Consider the following 22,257-nt stretch of genomic DNA (forward strand, 5'->3'; position numbering starts at 1 on the left):
CGCATTTACGTTGTAGATTTCTATGGGCTCCAGTAACCACTTAATACCAGGTGGGCTGTGAGCTCGTCCATACATCCAGGAAATATATATTTTTTTTTTTTTGCAGAATATGATTTAAGCAATGTCAAGAAATATATAGGTATTTTCTACTAATCGGCAGACATGCTCGCGCCTATTAACTGATGTTGGCTATCCTATAATCAACACTATAACATCAATACCACACTCGAATCGAATTTGGCCTTATGGTATAAACATTAGATTGGACTAAAGAAACAACGAGCCTTCCGACAAAGCTATTTAGAAAATATGCATTTTTCTAAATTTAAATGATTTTGTGGCCAAATTAGTAAGCATTAGGCTGACAGTCGACAAGCTAAAACGGAGTCACGATCCTCAGCAATGAGGGAGCGATGGAGAAGAAGAAGAAGAAGTAAGCATTATATCTATTTATATTAATTCAATTTTTGTTTGTTTTCTATTTTGGGGATGATGATCATTTACAAACGCGAGTGACATTATAAAAATAATCTTACCTAAGTCGATTTATGGCTAAATGTAAAATATGTTTTTTTATAATTTTAAACATTGTGGTTCGTTGCATTATTAAGATTTTCACGTAAGCCACAATTGGTTCAAGCAGCATTTATAACCTATTTTGTATCAATGTTAAAAAAGTACATGTGGCAATAGATCATTTTATTTATCGTATTTAAATGACGTAGTATATAATATTGAAGCTATTTAGTTACATTTGGGTGTGAATATCCGCGCGTTTAATCCGGCCCCACGATAATGACCGGCACATTTCGGAGCAACTATTGATTTATTAGCTTTTAGCTCTTGTTAGCTCTGAGGGCATTTATCTTTGTTGGAGCCGGAAACGTGGCCCAGTTTAGCGCAAGCGGACGTAGTTTAAATGCACTACCAAATGAAAACGCTTTGGTTGATCTTTTTAAGGAATTCAGTAGCTATTATTGATATTTGATGGTAAATTTAACGATAAATAAGAAATTACATTACTAATCATGGAAATAGTTGGAGAGATGTAACGAAAAGGGTGGATTTACATTAAGATTTTAAGTACAAACTCTGGCCTACCTATCGCCGTGTATCTGTGTATCCGTGTACCTCTTCCTTGATGCTATGTGCTATTCTTCAGTCTAAAGAGAGTCCATAGGGGTGCTTTTATCTTCTGACGTTGTCGATAAACATGAGTCATCACAATTTTTTTTTTATTTCCCGTTTAGGCAGATGAGCATACGGCCCACCTGATAATGAGTGGTTACCGTCGCCCATGGACTTCAGCAATGCCAGGGGCAGAGCCAAGCCGCTGCCTACCGTTAAATCATCATTTGAGCTCGTATATACAAGTGCCATCATCGTGTCTGTTTCTTCAGACAAGCTGTCATTGTATTTGATTTCGTGTTAAGGTGGATAGCGGCATCTTCTAAAATAATTAAAACCGAACCCTGAATCTGAATGCATTAAGCGCTGAATTTCCGAGCTTAAATCAACGTCAACAAAACGATACAGCTCGGTGGAAAAGTTTGTGGACAATTAAAACCGAGTATTTTACTGTTGTTCCGAGCAAAACGAGTGCTTTAAGCTTAAGTGCAGTAGTTGTTGTTATTTTTATGAAAACTGTTTATTTTAAACTGGATAATTAATGCTTTGTTACATCCCGCAATGCTTGAGCTTTAATAGTATTAAAATTTGTGTCGATATTCTTGATTGCCCAATTATAGTGTACATATAAATTAATGTAGTTATAGTTTACTGGTAGTAGGACTTCTGGTGAGTCCGTACTCATAGCCGCTGGTGTGATCAAATAACCACCCTAACTGGGCTGCCAGTCGCAGCCGCCATTCGAGAAGCTGAGGACTGGACGAGGTGGAAACAGCTCACAAGACAGGCCCCGGTCAAGTTTCAGGGACACGACCTTCAGTAACAAAGAGAGCGACGAAGAAGAAAAAAAATGTGTGGTGTCGTGGAACACTGGATAGGAACGAAGTTACCAATTATAAAAATTAAAGATGTGGTGTCGTGGGACACCAGGTAGGAACGAAGTTCCTTCGGCTAATGTAGAATCGACACAATTTGCAAAAAAAGAAATGGTGCTCAATTTTATGTAGGTTTTCTTGGTTTTTCTCTTAAATTTTGCTGATTAGTTTTTATTTAAGTACGGGAAAGTATTTAGGAAATTCAGTATTTTAGGAAATAATAAATTACGTAAAATAAAAAAATAGTAATTAAAATTATCAATTAAAATAACAAAATATATCTCTTTATTTTTGGTTGACAACATAAAATTACATAGAAATATAAATAATTACTAAATAGAGAAAGAAGGGATTAGAGAACGAAAAGAAAGAAGGAGAAAGAGAAAGGTATTAACTCGCTTGTGTATGCGACTGTCGCGCCTGCGCACGTCTCATTTAACGGTTTTATTCCACGCACTTTTTTCCACGGATTTATTCCACGCACTTTTTTCCACGGATTTTTTCTTACGGTTTTACTATCACATTTTTTTCAGTTCGGTCGCGCAGCAAAATCCCTATACCCTCCAAGCCTGCCGTAAGGAACTTCGTTCCAATATTAATTTTAAGTTCTATTCGAGGTATAAAGAAAATAATTATTCGGGTATAAATTTTTTACTATGATTTTATTATTAATAAAAAAAAATACAAAAAATATGTTATTTTTTTACGTTATTAAAAAGTTAAGTCGTACACTGTGTGCATTACTGATTTGTACGTTATTATAAAGTTAAGTCATACACTGTGTGCATTACTAATAAAAATCTTACGTTACGGACGTTTTTTCCCGATTAGGGTACCCCAGCGCATCGTCCCATAAGGAACTTCATAACCCCAAAATCGTTTAGTCTCTCAGCCCCAGTCTCAGTCTCAGTTTGTCATTTTCATTTTCCTTTTTTTCCGACGTTTCAAATAGTTTACAGTTCTCTTAGTCACGGACGACTAAAGTTTTATTCGTCGACATTTGAATATTGTTTCAACGTCCGCGCATATTTATTACATTTAATGAAACAGGCCTTCGGCGCCCGTCTGCTTTCTCAATAAATAAAACAAGCGACATCAAGAAATTTCAACGTAATCTTCGTAACGAGTTGAGGAAACAAATAAAACGCGAACAACAGAACTTATTATGGGGGTAATAAATAATAAAGCGGGCAACTCCTGGGGGTGCTGTGGTCGAACTTTAATACAAATGCTGTTTGCCCTTAACGACGGCTATACGCAGTCGAGGACGTAAAAGAGATTTAATCAACTAAATTAGTAGGTACACATACAGTATAAAGGTAAAATTTATTGTGAAATTTAATTACCGAAATCGAAGACGCTGGTAGTTCTCGTGATTCTCACACGAAAAATCCGCGTTTTTTTTATTACCTTCGCAGGCAGACAAGCATACGACCCACCTGATGGTAAGCTAATTGCTAAAGTTAAAGCTAGCTTACTGGTGGTAGGACTCCTTGTGAGTCCGCACGGGTAGGTACCACCGCCCTGAAGGGTAGGGCAGCCGTTGTAACTATACTGAGATCTTAGATCTTATATCTCAAGATGGGTGGCGCATTTACGTTGTAGTTGTCTATGGGCTCCAGTAACCACTTAACACCAAGTGGGCTGTGAGCTCATCCACCAATCTCAGCAATAAAATAAAAAAGCGGTTACTATCGGTCATGGACATCAGCAATGCCATGGCGGAGCCAAGTCACTGCCTACTTTTTTTTATCCATATTTAAAATTAAAATGTATATATATACTTAATTAAAATGCTGATTTAGAATACTTTTTATTGTCCTTATAGATAGACGAGCATACGGCCCACCTCAGGGTGAGTGGTTACTGTCGCCCATGGGCTTCAGCAATGCCAGGGGCAGAGCCAAGCCGCTGCCTACCGTTAAAGGTTTTGTAGAGCACGCAATGAACAACAAATCGCTATGATATGAAGCGCGAGGTCAACGCTTTTATGACTCGGGATCCGCAAGCTGTTTACAGATTCCGATATGAAAACGATTCCAGCATCTATCTATTATAGATTAAAAAAAATCGTATCTACAACGTGAACATGACCATATGTCTTTCATTATTTTGAGTTCATTTATAATTAAAAACATATATGATAATAATAATGTCTTTATTCTTTATTGTACACACAGTTAAGATTACAGTAATTGCGATAAGATATAAAAAATGGCGAGCTTAACTCAACAATTGAGTTTTCTACCAGCTAACCGTTCTTAACGAAGGAACGCTTTAAATGAGTGGGTAGAAGAATACAATCTAATCAATTTACAATTTACAATCTAAACAATAACAATAATAAAAAAATAAAAAAAGAACACTAATACATAATATATCAGACTACATATATATATACACACATAAATAACGTAAACATATACATACACGTACATATATAATGAAATACATAAAATAAATACATATAAGTAATACTAAATTGATAGATAGTGCTCCTTTAATAATGGTGACTTTCAGTTAAAATTCAATACATCAGTTTTAGATTTCTTCTGGTACTATATGTTGAAATCCGTTCTGAAATATTTAGATTACATAATCTTCGCTAACAATATATTTAATCTTCATTTTAGGTCCAAACGTATTAATTAGTAAAACATTGAACCCAATTAAATTGACTGTTTAATTGGCACACCCAATACAAATATTTCCTCAGTTACATTGAGTACAAACATAATCCTCCAATTAAATTTGATACGAACGTAAATCGGATTCAGTAAACATTGAAAATAAAACAAATGCTTGAGCATCAAACAATTACCGCCACGATAACTAATTATATTGTTTTTCGTGCATCTATTAGTTTGGTTTCACGGAAGTCGAACAATTAGAGGAAACCTTGAACAGGTTTTTTTTATTGCTTAGACGGGTGGACGAGCTCACAGCTCACCTGGTGTTCAGTGGTTACTGGAGCACATCGACATCTACAACGTAAATGCGACACCCACCTTGAGATATCAGTTTTAAGGTCTCAGTATAGTTACAACGGCTGCCCCGCCCTTCAAACCGAAACGCATTACTGCTTCACGGCAGAAATAGGCAGGGCGGTGGTATTTACCCGTGCGGACTCACAAGAGGTTCTACCACCAGTAAAAACCACATTACATCTAGATGAGACCATTCTATGTTATTTTCCACCGTTTTTACTCTTACCACACTTTGTCCACATTCTCCGGTATACATTAAGCGCGTTTGTTAGTTTTTAATGACGTTTTTACGAGTTTTTTTTTCCGCCAGAAAAGAGGTACAAAAATTTTGTTAATAATCTAATCATTAAAGAATTTTTTAGGGGACGAGAGCGCTTTGTATATTTTCTGTTTGATCAGGTACCTTGTGTTTTCAACGTTTTTCCTTTCAATTTATGAACGTTTTTGTTTAATCTCTGAATTGTTAAACGTAAAAATGTAATGATGTTTGTATTTTTTGATGTGAAACATCTATAGCCGCACGTAAAACCGATTTCTGGCGTGGCGACGCATGCCGTGGCGACGCGTCGCCATGCGCAATCGACTGTGCGATTCTCTCCCACTCGATCCGGCATTAAGCCATCTCTCTCGCTACACTGAGCGAGCTATAGTGTATACAATGTTGTTTACTACAGTACACATAACCTGTGTTTTACTTGAAAACAAATTATTTTTTCGTAATATTTTATTTTATCATTATGACATATTTAGTTCCTATCACAATCTATTCTTTTCTGCATATTACTTTTACAAAATAATGTCCATGTTTCACATCTGCCAGGCATCCCGTGACGGCTCACATTTTTTTTTATGTAAGACAGATCCCTAGTTTTTACTTCATAATTGTCATGTATCCATGGGTGTAGTTTAAACCAGAGTTGTCCTTTGCAAACCTTATTCAAAGCGAAACCAAGCGGCTTGGCGACGTTAATAATTTTTTGGAACGAAGTTCCTTATGCGACGATGCGGAGGGGTACCCTAACCGGTAAAAAACGTCCGTAACGTAAGATTTTTATTATTTATGTAGTCTTAGTATGATGGCTATACAGTGTCTAATGTATAGTCTACGTGATGACGATTATTATTATTCATATATAAATAGCTGTTTCGTTGTATATTATTATTATATATTTTTTATAAATCAATGTGAATAAAATAAAGTTGATAACTTTGTAAAGTAGATTTTATTTTTATCAATAAAAAAATCATAGTAAAATATGTATGCCCGAATAACTATTTTATTTATACCTCGAATAGAACTTAAAATTAATATTTTCATAATAAGGTCCCACAACACCACACATCTTTATTTTTAAATACCGTTCTTAATTTTGTAATATTGAAAAGATGAAAAATGAATGCATTTCGAGATAACAATGAAATTTCCACGACAGCGCATAACAAAGAGCGTTGAAATGAAAAACGCTGTGTTCAGAGAAAATTGAAACATATTGCGCGGGCATGAGTGACGACAGACGCCAGAGGCGACCGGTCGTGTTGTTGTTCAATCCGAACAACGTCGATTGAGAATTTGATCCATACTACAATAACAATACGGATGTTAGTTATTGACAAAAATAAAATATACTTTTTTCCTGTTAACAAAAGAGCGACTTTCAAAATCGCGTTTGTATATGAACTCTTTTTGTTTTATTGCCTAGATGTTTGGACGAGCTCACAGCCCATCTGGTGTTAAATGGTTACATGTACTACGTACGTGAGTTCTAAGGTCTCAGTATAGTCACAACGGCTGCCCCACCCTTCAAACCGAAACGCATTACTGCTTCACGGCAGAAATAGGCGAGGTGGTGGTACCTATCCGTGCGGACTTACAAGAGGTCCTACCACCAGTAATTACGCAAATTTTAATTTTGCGGGTTTGATTTTTACTACACTGTGTTATTCCTTCACCGTGGAAGTCAATCGTGAACAATTGTTAAGTACGTATTTCATTAGAAATATTGATACCCGGCTGCGGGATTCGAACACCGGTGCATCGTTACATACGAATGCACCGAACCTCTTATCCTTTAGGCCACGACGACTCAATAAAGAGACCGCAGGACCGAAACTCTACGAAAACTGTGTAATATTCGAACCATCGAAAATAATATGATGATAATAAAAAAAACACGTGTGGCACTCGAGGACTGCCGCAGTAAAGCTATTGCATAGTTTTTTTTTTTATCAACTTATGCAATTATAATTATTAGACAATAATAATGTAATATTAAAACAATAATAAAATAAGACCACGCTATATTTATAAACATTATCGCAAGCAAAACATTAACTATACCCTTCACACTCATAAGCTAGATTGCGCGCGAGAGAGATGGGCAGACTTTTCATGATGCGCATGCAGTGCGACGTCACGCCGCACGCTTATTCACAAACACTACACAAGCGCAACGTGTGAATGTGTTGAACGCGAGCTACGTGGTAGGCGGAGTGAGGAGTGTTAGGTTTTTTTCGTTACGGAATTTCATGATTCGGTCGCCGCGCTCAAGGCCCGCGATAAAAGCTATGCAATAGCTTAAAAAAACCAAGACTTAACTGTAAAAGTAATTTTGATTATAAACTGTAGTATTTTTGTTTGTTTATTTTAGAATGACAATTCCACCATCATTACCAAGATAGGAGGTCAATGTCATAATGGTTTTGTTTTACGGCTATACCGCCCTTGAAATAACATAGCTGCTAAAAGGAGGCGGTAGTATTAAATCGGTCATGTTCTACGAAAATAGAGCATTAAATTGGAGAAATAGAGCAAAAATAGCATTAAATTAAATCAGCATTCCATTACTAAAAAAAAGAATGGGAATATGATTAATATCGATGAAGTCAATTAAATATGCATTATAAAAAAATACCTCCAAAACTATTGGTCAGATCTTTGTGAAATTGGACTACATGAGAATCACCAGCTTTCAATTAATGATGATATAGTCAACAAAACTGCTTTACCTAGAGAAAATTTTAAGGTTCTCAAAGTTCTGAACACATATAAAGAAGCATAATGGAATTGATGGTGGTGAATTACTAGGTGGTAGGACGTCATGTGAGTTCGCACGGGTAGTAACCACCAACCTGCCTATTTCTGCCGTGAAGCAGTAATGCGTTTCGGTTTGAAGGGTGGGGCAGCCGTTGTAACTATACTTGAGACCTTAGAACTTGTATCTCATTTACATCTAAGCAATAAAAAAAAAAAAAAAACGTTGTAGATGTTTATGGGCTCCAGTAACCACAACACCAGGTAGACTGTGACTTCGTCCACCCATATAAGACATAAAAAAAAATTGATAACTTCCAGCTATTTTGAAGTCGGTTAATAACAACAAGGGCGCGCTGTGTAAAAAGTACTGTTGGCGTGTCAAATATGCTTAATTTTTTTTTAAAGTTCATTGTACGAAAAAAATATTAGACTGATATCTAAAGTAGAGTATTCATTTGGGCATGTAATTTAGTTCGCGTCGGATGTGCGTTCCTAAAATTACCTTTTAAAATACAATATCAACGGTACCCGGTAGGATTACATCGTACAATGTTTCCCATCACGCGAGCCAAGTTTGTGTGATGTTTGCTTTGAATCAAAATTAGTTGGAAATTTCAAACTATGTTATAAGGCATTGGTACTGTGGAGATTTTTTTGGGGCCGAAATTTTACTGAGGCGTTTCAGTTTGGTAAAATTTCGTGATATTCAACTTTTAGTTTTTTGGTGTTCATTTTTAGCGACAGTGTAGTTGTGATTACGATAGTTCAAGGAAATAAAATTCTGATTCCAACAATTCTTATTTTTATTGGAAATCGGTTGACACAGAACTTGTCTTTTTGTCAAATTATTGCAATTTAAAATGTTTGTTGATTTTCATATGTACTTTCATGCTATTATTATAAATGTTGTGTTTGTTTATCCCTACTTTAACGTGGAAATCAAGCAAAGGATTGACATGTTTTTTTAAAGTGACACTATTAGGTCACGAGAACCTAGGCTATATCTTATCCGGCAAAAACATCTCATTGCCACCAGAAAATACATTGACATTCGTCCTTGAGCATGCGAGCGAAGCCGCGGGTCACAGCTAGTTTATTATATTCTCTATCGAGCCTCTTATTTTTTATTATCACGCTAATATTGAAAATATTGTGTTTTAGATTCATTAACGAAAACACGATTTTATAATCTTCTTCTTCTTTATATATAAAAATGAATTGCTGTTCGTTAGTCTCGCTAAAACTCGAGAACGGCTGGACCGATTTGGCTAATTTTGGTCTTGAATAATTTGTGGAAGTCCAGAGAAGGTTTAAAAGGTAGATAAATATGAAAATGCTTGGAATTATATAAAAATAACAATTTTGTTTTCCCTTTGATGTGTCCCCCGTCGAACGGATTCCTTTTGTTTGTTTTAAGTTTATTTTATACAAAAGTTTAGGTCTTTTATTTATCGATTGAGGCACTACAAAGTCTGCCGGGTCAGCTAGTGGCGAATATAAATTAAATGTAATAAAAGGATTGTGTGGTTTTATGAAACCACAGTAAAATTGAATTTTTTTTCACATTATAGACATTTAACTCTGACAAACAACATTTAGATTAAACACTGACAAAAACAAACAAAATAGCGTGGAGCACTGGCACAAATGAGTAATAGTCTACACACTAGACGGTCAGCTGCTGCGAACTATAGGTGCTGCCATATTGGTTTTGGCTGCTCTGACGAGCGCCTTTCACTTTATCCCTACTCCGCGGCCGACCGTCACGCGACATGCAACACACAGACGAAAAAGTTTTAAGACGAAAAGTACATTACCTTGCGAAGCATTTCCTCGAGCGAATCCATGTCGGCGGAGGCGGGCTCGCCGCCCGCTCTTCCATTCACTCCGTTATTGTTGTTCGTCATAGGTGAGCCGCACCCCACCTCGTTCGCCAAGACCGCAACATGTGAAACGACACTAACGCGGTCCGCAATTTTTTAACTGTCACTCACTTTATGTTTTTACCATTTACGTAAATCACTTCATCAAATTATCAAGGTACATTACACGCACTAGATTATGGACTACATTGCTTAAGGATGACTAGAATTTGCTCGTATTCTAAAAATAAATAATAGTTTTTTACAATCAAATCATGTTTTCTAACTCTATTTTTAATTCAAATTTATTAAAATTTATTTTCTATTTTTTAGTTGGATTTTCTATAAAAGCGTATTTTGTTAGTTTTTAAAACTATTATTTATTTTGAATTTCAATTTTTTTTCTTTTTAAACTTTTTTTAGTATTGTATTGTCATCGGTCCATAATAAGTATACCAAATTTCTTGTTAATCCGACGTTTTAAAGGGGGTCAAAATCATGTTCAAAGATTCCGTTGCAAACATACATACGTCTGAAGCTAATAAAAGCGTATTAAAAAGGTTTTATAGTAACATTGCGATATTTGAATTTCTGATCTATTAATCCAACAGCACTAAATTCAAGCCTCAAGCATACCACAATACGCTTCGAATCAAATAAGTAATTCACAAAACCGGCCACAATATTCTCTAGACAAAAAAAAAACTTTGTTGACCGACCCAATCTTGCCTTAAATCACAAAAACACAAATATTATAATAATAGCTCACACAGAAAATACCGAATAACTCGATCTTAACTTATATCAAGATCGCTTCGTGAGGAATCGCGCGTTGTTACATAGTCGAATCTAACCCGGGTAACAGTCGCAAAGGCAGCGGTTTATAAGCAAATTACTATACTCAGATATGACGAGACGATTTGCTCGGTAAGAAATGTTCGGCACGAAAGAATGAACAAAAGATACTACAATATTTATCATCTCGCGTATTCGAAAACAAAAATACAGCTTACTAAGCGAAGTTAGATTTCTAACATTAGGACAAAGAGCCTTAAAACCTTTGCACAAATATTTAATTTGTACCTTTCCTAACTCGAAGTGAAATGCCTTGATTAAAGTCGGAGCTGATTAACTGGATTTCAAAGTCTCTTGAGAAGTAAGTCCAACAACTGCTGCATCACGTCGATGTGACCAATTTGGGGTTTTTTTATTGCTTAGATGGTGGACGAGCCCACAGCCCACCTGGTGCTAAGTGGTTATTGGAGCCCATAGACATTTACTACGTAAATGCGCCATCCACCTTGACATGTAAATTCTAAGGTCTCAGTATAGTTAGAACGGTTGCCCTAACCTTCAAGCTGAAACACATTACTGCTTCACGGCCGAAATAGGCGGGGTGGTGGTCCCTACCCGCGCGGACTCACAAGAGGTCCTACCACCAGGGGTAACGACAAAGGGAAGATCTTCCATCGAGCAAGTGAAATTGCTCAGTAGATCGACGGTCTAGAGTGTTATTATTCGGAGCTTGTATATCTGCTGGTATATGTACCAACGTTTTAAAACATATTCCAATTTTGTCGGTACATGTGTGTAAATAAAATCAATCACCAATATTGAGAATATCTACAAAGCTACTTATTAAGCATAAATAAAAAGCTATTTTACGGATAAATACAGACTGCGCTGTGACAATTTTCATAAAACAAAATCGATTATTTTACCTCGCAATCCGGACGAGGTAAGTCTGTACAAACAATGATAGCAGGGGACCGTTGGATCGTGTGCTCTCGCATACATTTACCGCCTTATGCCCCTTCACTCAAGCATTAGCATCGAAATGAGGAATGCTTAATTGATGGTGTTCATAACGTCGCTTTTCTCTTGGACTTTTTTTTTTCATTTTATTGCTTAGATGGGTAGACGAGCTTACAGCCCACCTGGTGTTAAGTGGTTACTGGAGACATCTAGAATGTAAATGCGTCACCCACCTTGAAACATGAGTTCTAAGGTCTCAAGTATAGTTACAACGGCTGCCCCACCCTTCAAACCGAAACGCATTACTGCTTCACGGCAGAAATAGGCAGGGCGGTGGTACCTACCCGCGCGGACTCACAAGAGGTCCTACCACCAAAGCTTGAATGCTATTATTCTTGTTCCGATAGCTACAGTCAAAAGGCTTACAACCGAAATTGGTGTTAAGGGATTACCGAAGTCTACATACAATTTGTAAATTGTGCATTCACAATACTGATAGACTAGCATTGGAAAAACAAGAATGATATCTTAATTTTTATAACGAAGCTAGGCCTCCTAAGCATAGGTGGAATATCCAACTACTATTCAACTACGTCGTATGCGCTATTTGGGCTTTTTTTAATTATATAATTGAATAAAATATTTTTTTCGAAAAAAAGAACATATCCCCGTTGATAGAGTGTAAGGATTTTTGAGGCATATACAAAACTAGCTGTACCCGTCCGCTTCGTTGGGCATTTAAAATTAACTTTAGTATTTCTCACCCCCACAAAGATTCTCATCATTAACGCCCCCGCAACTGGTGTAGGGAGTCCAACGCTCATATAAATATTAGCCTATCCATTAAGTACATATATTTTCTACATGGATACCAAGTTTCAAGTCAATCGGATGAATTGTTCAGTAGTTATAACGGAACATCCGTAAAAACCACTGTAGATTTATATATAAGTATAAATAATAAATCAATAACTAATAAATAATATCAAAATATCCGAGTATTTAGGACACTAGCAAACGTGTAACTTAGAACGTGCTAATTGCGATTGTAAATAAGCTATTTGCCTACACAGAAAGCAGCTTAGCCCGGATTTATGGGTACAGCTTGTCCGATAGCTGGTTTAGGTCAGCATAGTAATTCGTATTCTGGTAATATGCTTTTAAATGTTACGATAAGTATATTTATTTTATGTTAATATTGTAATTTTACCACTGAATGTTATGGCTTTTTTTGCGTTGTATGCCGTGGTATAACTCCTTTTTTTTGACATTTTTTATTTTGTAAAAATGGTTTTAAATATTGAATAGGAAAAATACTCACTCAACTATCTAATCAAAGATTCTATCTTGTGTATTATCTTTGACAAGGCATTTAAAATGGCAGCTTGAACCTCATAAAACTAAAGTCAAAGTCACTACCAAAACAGATTCGTTATTATAATGAAGTTTAGCGAAAACATTACGCGGGTGTTATTTGAAAATTCCAGATTGTAATCAGTGCAGTGTTACCGCTGACGAAATCTCAAGGATCTCAGGTGCTTAGAAAGGATAATTGTGTTTGCTTAACTGAATCAAGAAGCGAAGGGTTGTAGCGAATCATTATGTAAAGAAAGAGACGCTTGTTTTTTTTTATTGCTTAGATGGGCGAACGAGCTCACAGCCCACCTGGTGTTAAGTGGTTACTGGAGCCCATAGACGTCTACAACGTAAATGCGCCACCCACCTTGAGATATGAGTTCTTAGGTCTCAGTATAGTTACAACGGCTGCCCTACCTTTCAAACCGAAACGCATTACTGCTTCACGGCAGAAATAGGTGGGGTGGTGATACCTACCCGTGCGGACTGACAAGAGATTCTACCCCCAGTAAAAACCACATTACATCTAGATGAGACCATTCTATGTTATTTTCCACCGTTTTAACTCTTACCACACTTTGTCCACATTCTCCGGTATATATACAGCGCTTTTGTTAATTATTAATACTTTTTACGAGATTTTTTTTTCCGCCAGAAAAGAGATACCTACCCGTGCGGACTCACAAGAGGTCCTACCACCGGTAATTACGCAAATTATAATTTTGCGGGTTTGATTTTTATTACACGATGTTATTCCTTCACCGTGGAAGTATATCGTTAATATTTGTTAAATACATATATTTCATTAAAAATTGTACATATATACATGAATATTTTGTTATCGTTCGTCGCCTTGTAATTACATGTAAAATAGATAGCAATCGATCGAGCCTTGGCTATATAGTGAACCGACGGTATCATCTAGCTGCCAAGTGTCAGTGACCTCATCTCAGCGCCTATGACCGTTTAAAACTACCCCGACAAAGCACGTGGCATACATTACATTCAAAAAATATATGATTTTTTTATCGGGAACAGATTTAGAAAAATCCTCTTGGAAAATTCAGAAAGTTCACCGACCCGGGTAGTTTTTTTGTTTATTTTTTATGGCAGAATTAAATCAGTTACCGTTGTTTCTAGACAGCACTATATTATTTGTCGATACAAGTTTGACTGGATTTATTCTCTTGGCTGATTGATATGTAGCGCTACAAAAACACATGCGAAATTTATCAACCAAATGCACGTACTGTACTCTGTGCTACAGACAATGCTTAAGACATAAGCCTGACTTCTTAATCATGAAGTATAATAAACAAACATAAAATCTGTTAGTTCTCCAAATGTCAACAAATAATAGAACAAATTGTTGTGAATCCTTTAACATAAAATATTTAAACAGTTTCATATACAATTCGTTGCGATGCACAAGCGTGCTCACGTTCCGCACACACAATTTAATTTTTAAGTATATAATATTATGTATTTCTAAGAACCAACCTAAGAATTTGTCTCCTGTCAAATGGCAGCCTGTAGCGAATTTTAAGTATTAACAAATCTTGGTTTATTTGACTTTATGCAAAGAATTCACGCTAACCTTGAAGTTAAGTGAGAGAGTCTAACGTTTGACTGCTTTGTGGCACATCTGAAGGATTGTAGGACCTAGTCATCATTCTCCTGCCTTTCTCCCAGTCACCTGGGGTCAGCGCAACATGTTTTCTCCTTCCATACTCCTCTATCATATACAATTTCTTCGTTCACTCCCCTCTTACACATATCGTCTTTCACGCAATCCATCTATTTCTTCTTAGGTCTATCTCTTCCTCTATATCCTTCCACATTCATAGTTAACACTCTCTTACCGACCTCATTTTCATTTCGTCTCATCACATGTCCATACCATCCCAAACGCGCACTTCTCAACTTCCCTGTCACAGGTGTGGCTTTCAGACTTCCTCTAACATATTCATTCCGTTTTCTATCCATTCTTGTTACTCCACACATCCATCGTAGCATTCGCATCTCTACTGCATGCAATCGCCTTTAATCGGATTGTGGTACCTAGTACCTACTAAAAATAGCAATAAATACCTTTAAAAGACCAATTCTTGTATATATATATAATCTGAATCTCGGAAACGGCTCCAACGATTTTCATAAAATTTAGTATACAGGGGATTTCGGGGGCCATAAATCGATCAAGCTACGATTTATTTTCAGAAAATGTTGTTTTGTTCGTGTTTGCAATAATAAACTTCAATCAACAATCAACAAAAAAAACGGTCATCATCTAGTGAACTAGTAAACACGCATATTTAGATTTTTGCACTTTTCATTATCATTTTTTTAATAAGTATATTCTTCGTTCATCGTGAAAGTCGTACTGATTTTAATCCAATCCGGATTCGTACCTCCAACAGGTCTAGTTCCACAACGAAGCAGTCAGGCGTTGTGGCCTTAATTAGGACTGCCGTAAAACAATACAATGACGCTTAAATCTAGAGACTTCCGGTAATGACTTAAATCCAAATGGGCCGTGAGCTCGTTGACAGCTCTTTGAAATAGAAAAAAATCTGATTACATACAAGTTGCGTATTCTAATTGTCTTTTTTAAATTTCGTTTTGTATATTTGAAAATTGGCATCGAAGGCCACGTTAATTATGCAAATTAAATTGCATTATTAATACTCATTATAAATTTATAACTCAACACAAAGGATACGTACTACGCCTTATGCGAATCGACTTGAAATCTGGTATGGTTACCGTTCATTCAAGTTCGCACTTCGCCCATTCATTTCGCTCCTACGCGTATGGGCGAGGTCAGTCGCTTAAGGCGAGGTTTGTTACTGATATTTTCATAACCACTTATAAATCTAAAACCTATTACGTATATTAATGACTAGCTGACCCGGCAGACTTCGTAGTGCCTCAGTCGATAAATAAAAGACCTAAACTTTTGTGTAAAATAAACTTAAAACAAACAAAAGGAATCCGTCCGACGGGGGACACATCAAAAGAAAAACAAAATTGTTATTTTTATTTCATTCCTTGCATTTTCATATTTATCTACCTTTTAAACCTCCTCTGGACTTCCACAAATAATTCAAGACCAAAATCAGCCAAATCGGTCCAGCCGTTCTCGAGTTTTAGCGAGACTAACGAACAGCAATTCATTTTTATATATATAGATAGATTACTACCTATATTAACTGAAAGTGAGTTTAGGTAATTTCTTATCACCTTATGATCAAGTGCCGAAATTCGCGTTACACAATGTTCTTTTTCAAGAGAAATGTAAGTAGAGTAACTGGAATTAGAGCGCAAGCTTGCATTCGACAGCAAATCGAAAAGATGCACTTCAAGCGGAAAAGCAAAATTGCTTGGCTGCAGAAATAGAAAACGTGATGGTACCCGACATCTCGGTATTACAGCAATAGGACCTAGTTATGGGTAATGATAGAAAGTTTACTAACAAATTAGACTGAAAAAAAAGTGTGTGTGTGCAAGTCACACACGGTAGAAGTGAAACTTATAAAAAATAAGAATAATCGCTAGGGTCAACCACTCCGCAGGGTAACGGCGCAGCCTCACCCTGGGGGAACCGCCTGCATGATCACGGTATCCCTACGCCAGGTAAGTATGATTTAGCAAGAGAAACACCTCTATCAACTGTGTAACATCTCGTTACTGCGATTCAGGAATTGTTGAATTTACGTTCCTGTTGATAACAAACTAAATAGAAATAAAAGTATCTCAGGGCACTCCGAGAGCTACGATAGCGTGCACGGACGTCAAAAAAGCACTCTGAAGTAGTCGAGGACGCGAGACCGTGTGGAGCGCTTCGTGATTTGTCGGCGCCGCTCGGAGCCGCTTCGGCAGGCCAATCGCGGCACACTATTTTTTCGTTTCGTTTCATTTCGTTTCATCGATTTTAACATCACAACGATTCTAAAGAAGATCCCTTCAATAAAAATCACGATTTGATGCCGACCTGAACTATGATGTCTGGCGCGAGTCAGACATAATTAGCGTTTCAATTTGACGCATATTGTGTGTATTTATCGAATTATGTATTCAAACGTATGTTCTTCTTCCCTTTGTCGGATTATGTGGGGGCATGTCCTATTTTTCCATCATATGTCATCTCTGCGCTCACACCCTGCTCTCACACAATCCATCCAAGTCTCTTAAGGTGCCCTTTTCCCACATTAGCAATGTGTGTTTATATCGAAATTTGAATTATACATTCATACATCGAAGAATAACGCCCTAATTGTCCGAAAAACCGAAAATAACATAATGATAATAAAAATCCCAAAATCGTATGATTCGTAAACATATTGTGACACATGTAGATAGACCCGTATTTACTCATCTAAAATGAAATATAAAGTATATCCTTTTTTATTTCTTACTTTAATGGGTCGACGAGCTCACAGCCCACCTGGTGTTAAGTGGTCTCTGGAGCCCATAGACATCTACAACGTAAACGCGCCACCCACCTTGAGATATAAGTTCTAAGGTCTCAGTATAGTTACAGCGGCTACCCTACCCTAAAAACCGAAACGCGTTACTGCTTCACGGCAGAAATAGGCGGGGTGGTGGTACCTACCCGTGCGGACTCACAAAAGGTCCTACCACCAGTGATTACGCAAATTATAATTTTGCGGGTTTGATTTTTATTGCACGATGTTATTCCTTCACCGTGGAAGTCAATCGTGAACATTTGTTGAGTACGTATTTCATTAGAAAAATTGGTACCCGCCTGCGGGATTCGAACACCGGTGCATCGCTACATACGAATGCACCGGACGTCTTACCCTTTAAGCCACGAAGACTTCTACATCAATAAAGATCAAATAAGCCGTGTGTTTATTAGCGATGTTTACCTAACAAGTCAAACGGAGCCTTAACCCCCGAGGTCGCACTCACTCCGGGCATCGAACGCGACATTATTATTCTAGCGCTGTACCAAAGCGCTGCGTTAATGCGTTATATAATTCGATTCAGCGTATTGCAACCGTATGTGATATATCTATATATTAATACGTGAAGCAAAAACTTTGTACCCCTTTTTACGAAAATTGCGCGGACGGAGGAGTATAAAATTTCCCACACTTATAAAGGATTAGCCGTACTCGCTCGCTTCGCTGGGCATTTATAATTAACATTATTATTCTTTGACATTATTATTAGGGAGTCCAGCACTCATATAAATATTAACCTATCCATTAAGTACAAGTATTTTCTACATGGATACCACGTTTTAAGTCAATCGGATGCATGGTTCAGCAGTTATAACGGAACATCCGTAAAAACCACTGTAGATTTATATATTAGTATAGATATACAGAAGTGCAGAATGTTAATATTTTTTTTAATTAAGCATAAAAATATATTAAATCACTAAATAAAAACATTACACACACTGCCATGTATTTGACCCAACACATATTATATAATATATGCTCTTTGTTTATCGTCAAAATTATGTTATTGTTTTAAGTCCGTGGTCAAATTGAGAATAGATTTGCAATGTTTGTCTAGTAGTCTTGGCCAAATCTGTGATTAAATAAGTATAATAATAGTCTTTTACAATAGAACCATAATAATGTTCAAGCTTATAATTTCAATTAATTATATTCTAATTTCGACTATTGGGGGACCACTAGTACAGATTTATTAAGTCACGATTTTAGAGAATTCTTGTTGAATATTGCAGTGTCGGCATTACGAGAGAACGCAGTTTCCAGACTGGACTGTATTGTCGATATAGTTTCTTCGGATTTCGCGAGCCGTAGACATAATTAAAATAAAGATTTGACAGAAGCCAAATACTCGCTAATGGAAATAAATTAATTCTATGAAAGTGACGCGTGGCTATTGAATTAAATAAAAACTTCGTAACTGTAATAAAGAAAATGGTTGACGCTTATCTCGATCATTAGACGAACATTACCTATTTAAAAGTCGAAAATATATTTAAAAAAAATTAGCGAATATATTGCTTTATAGAGAAGAAAAAAATAATATTTTTCTTTAAGAATTAGTTTTTTATAGACTCGCTTTTATTCCGTGCTACTATAAAAAATGTTAGGGCCGGATATCTAAAATCGTTATTTTATAGAGAAAAATAAACAAAACGTAAATAAAATATTTTCCGTAGGGTCATCTAGCGAAGAGGCAGGGAATAAACTTGTCTGGATTAAACGCAAACCGTGTCTCGTAAGGAGACTGACTGCACATCAATAAGGATGTTCCCTGCGTTCAATTTTATATTTTTTATTAAGAGCGCGAATTTATTATTTTTTCTTTGTTAAAATTGTTTTAAAATAATTTTCTTATTCACATTTTATACGGTGAATTAATTCTGTGTACTGTGAATGCAAAATTTCTTAAGAATCTATCTCTATAAATAAAAATGAATTGCCATTCGTTAGTCTCGCTAAAACTCGAGAACGGCTGGACCGATTTGGCTAATTTTGGTCTTGAATTATTTGTGGAAGGTTAAAAAGGTAGACAAATATAAAAATGCTCGGAATTAAATAAAAATAACAATTTTGTTTTTCCTTTGATGTGTTCGCCGTCGGACGGATTCCTTTTGTTTGTTTTAAGTTTATTTTATACAAAAGTTTAGGTCTTTTATTTATCCATTGAGGCACTACGAAGTCTGCCGGGTCAGCTAGTTTCAAATAAAAAAAAAAGAAAACCACCCAAATAACATCTTAAAATTTCCAACTAAAATAATAAAGGCGCAACATTATAAGAACGAACATAAACACAACAAACAGACGATAAAAGTACGTAACAACGAAAACAATACGAAAGTTTTCCTTCAAAGGAGCCTGGAAAACGTCTAGAGAACTATAAATATGTGGAGGCTTCAGTGCTTCATTAATGCCAAGTAAAAGTTCTCGAGACAAAGCCTCAAGTTGTAGCTTTGTAAATTAAAATAATAGGTAGCGAAGAACAAGTTGTTAGGAACGGTACAGCTAAACAGGAACTTAAAGTTTCTAATATTTTTTTTAATGCCCTTGTAGGCAGAGACAGAGCCAAACCGCTGGCTACCGCTTAATACTCTCCACAAGCCTCTTTTAAAGAAGGACATGTCATAGCCCTCGGGAAACACCGTGGAGGGGAGCTCATTCCATAGCCGGATGGTGCGTGGCAAAAAAGACCTCTGGAAACGCACACTGTCGATGAACGCAGCGGTTCAAGATCATATGGATGAACTCTGCTCCGATGGCGGGAGGTGCGATGATAAAAAGGAATACTAAGCTCTAAGGGGTACTGTTTAATTATTACATTGTCTTTGTAAGTAAGCCTTGGACAAGATCCGGATGAGAGAAGCCGAGGATCTTATTTTTTTGTTATTGCTTAGATGGGTGGACGAGCTCACAGCCCACCTGGTGTTAAGTGGTTACTGGAGCCCATAGACATCCACAACGTAAATGCGCCACCCACCTTGAGATACAAGTTCTTAGGTCTCAGTACCACCCTTTAAACCGAAACGCATTACTGTTGCACGGCAGAAATAGGCAGGGCGGTGGTACCTACCCGCGCGGACTCACAAGAGGTCCTACCACCAGTAAACTTTGAAAGAGACAATTTAAACGTTAATTTGACACGCTTCCGGTTTATTACGGTAATGACGTTCGCGTAATTAACTCGCTTTGTTTTCAGTTAATGCGGTACGTTATTTCGATCGATATCATTTTATTTTGAAACCTAAAAGTTAATGATATGCAAAACGAGTATTATTCGTTCTGGAATGTTCGTTCGTGAGTGCATTTATTTCTGAAAATCTTAATAGCATTTTAATAGGGATATCGTGCTCTTCAGACGGAGACGAAAAAAAATCTTCGCGAGAGAAATACATATATGTAGGGTTCAAAATGCTGGATGACGACCACGACCGCTCTGACAAGAGTGATACGACATACGAGATACGAGGATTCAAAATACCTTATTACTTATATGGGTGGACGAGCTTACAGCCCATCTGGTGTTAAGTGGTTACTGGAGCCCGTAGACATCTACAACGTAAATGCGCCACCCACCTTGAGATATAAGTTCTAAGATCTCGTTACAGTTAAAATGGCTGCCCTAGCCTTCAAACTGAAACGCCTTATGTACTGCTTCACGCAAGAAATAGGCAGAGCGGTAGTACCTTTAAAAATGTTGGTATTTTTTTCCTATTATTGAATTCGGCTACAGTCTTCAAGATTTAAGACATTGAGTTTATTACACGAATAAATTTAGTTGAAACTTAAAGAGAACTAACAAAAAGAAGTCATTTTTATCTTCTTAATCCCGGCCAGAATGTGAGCAATAAAACTATTATATTGTATATATAGTGTATTGTATATTAGTATACTGATGAATATTAAGCTAAAAGATTCCGTTATACAGATATATAGATACAGCTCAAACTAATAAAGCTTTAACTATGTAATGAAGGTATTTTAAAAAGATAAGTTTTCCTGGTGTATTAAAAACAAAAAGCACCATTGTTTGTTGTCAAAAATTTTAATCGTAATAAAAGACGTTGTTCTGTCGCAGAAAAACAGTCAAAGGAAATGTCTTAATTAAAATTTGTATGAAAGGGCTCGGTGTTCGGAAAAGGTTTTGTTATTGTAACGATCAAAAGATTCGTTTTCCGACTGTAGTAGCAGCAGTGTAGTTCGAGCGTTTTGTTTTTTTAGTATGATAGAATAAACGCACTTATTTACTTTATAAATAGAAGCTGGAATTGAATCAAGACGTTTATCACAAAATACATTCGATGGATCCGTGGCAGGAGTAATTTTTATATAGTCACGGATATGGGCAAGTCAACCGAGACACTGACAGCCTAAGAACACAACAGTCTGACCCAAACTCTTCAATTACTCTGAATCATAGCGGCATTCCGTAGGTTTAATTGTGTATTATTTTATAGCGTCGATGAAAAGGAAAATGACGTAGTCATTCATATTTTAAATAAGAAAGAGTGGGGATGTAGAGGGCACATCACACTATCTCTGTCACACGCTCGTAACAAAAATGAACAGTGACGTCACTGTATTCATTAATTATTTAAAAATCACTATTTTACTATAATATTTTCCAGATATATTCTATTTTTAACTTATAATGAATATAATTTCTTTAATAAAGATTACAATTATTAGATCTTTAAGAGATATCGAATTAGTTGAATTACTGGTAATTTACAACTTAATGTAAATTTGGATCGATTACCACAAATAACAGTT

At 36.4% G+C, this 22,257-nt stretch overlaps 1 protein-coding gene across 15 annotated transcripts in view; it reads right to left on the reverse strand.

Annotated features, from left to right (window-relative positions):
- The window catches only part of LOC114244342 (uncharacterized protein CG43867), a 376,703-nt gene that overhangs the window by 129,970 nt on the left and 224,476 nt on the right, over window positions 1-22,257 (reverse strand). For 2 of the 15 annotated variants that reach the window (XM_089734994.1, XM_089734993.1), the window contains exon 2: window positions 9,842-10,127. The exons of the other annotated variants lie outside the window; for them this stretch is intronic. In XM_089734994.1, the coding sequence (XP_089591120.1) occupies window positions 9,842-9,931 (90 nt within the window). In that variant the 5' untranslated portion in view covers window positions 9,932-10,127. The remainder of the gene's footprint in view (window positions 1-9,841; window positions 10,128-22,257) is intronic. 15 annotated transcript variants of the gene reach the window in all.

This window comes from Bombyx mandarina, chromosome 18 (genome assembly GCF_030267445.1).
Source record: "Bombyx mandarina strain Sakado chromosome 18, ASM3026744v2".
Classification (NCBI taxonomy): Eukaryota; Metazoa; Arthropoda; class Insecta; order Lepidoptera; family Bombycidae; genus Bombyx; species Bombyx mandarina.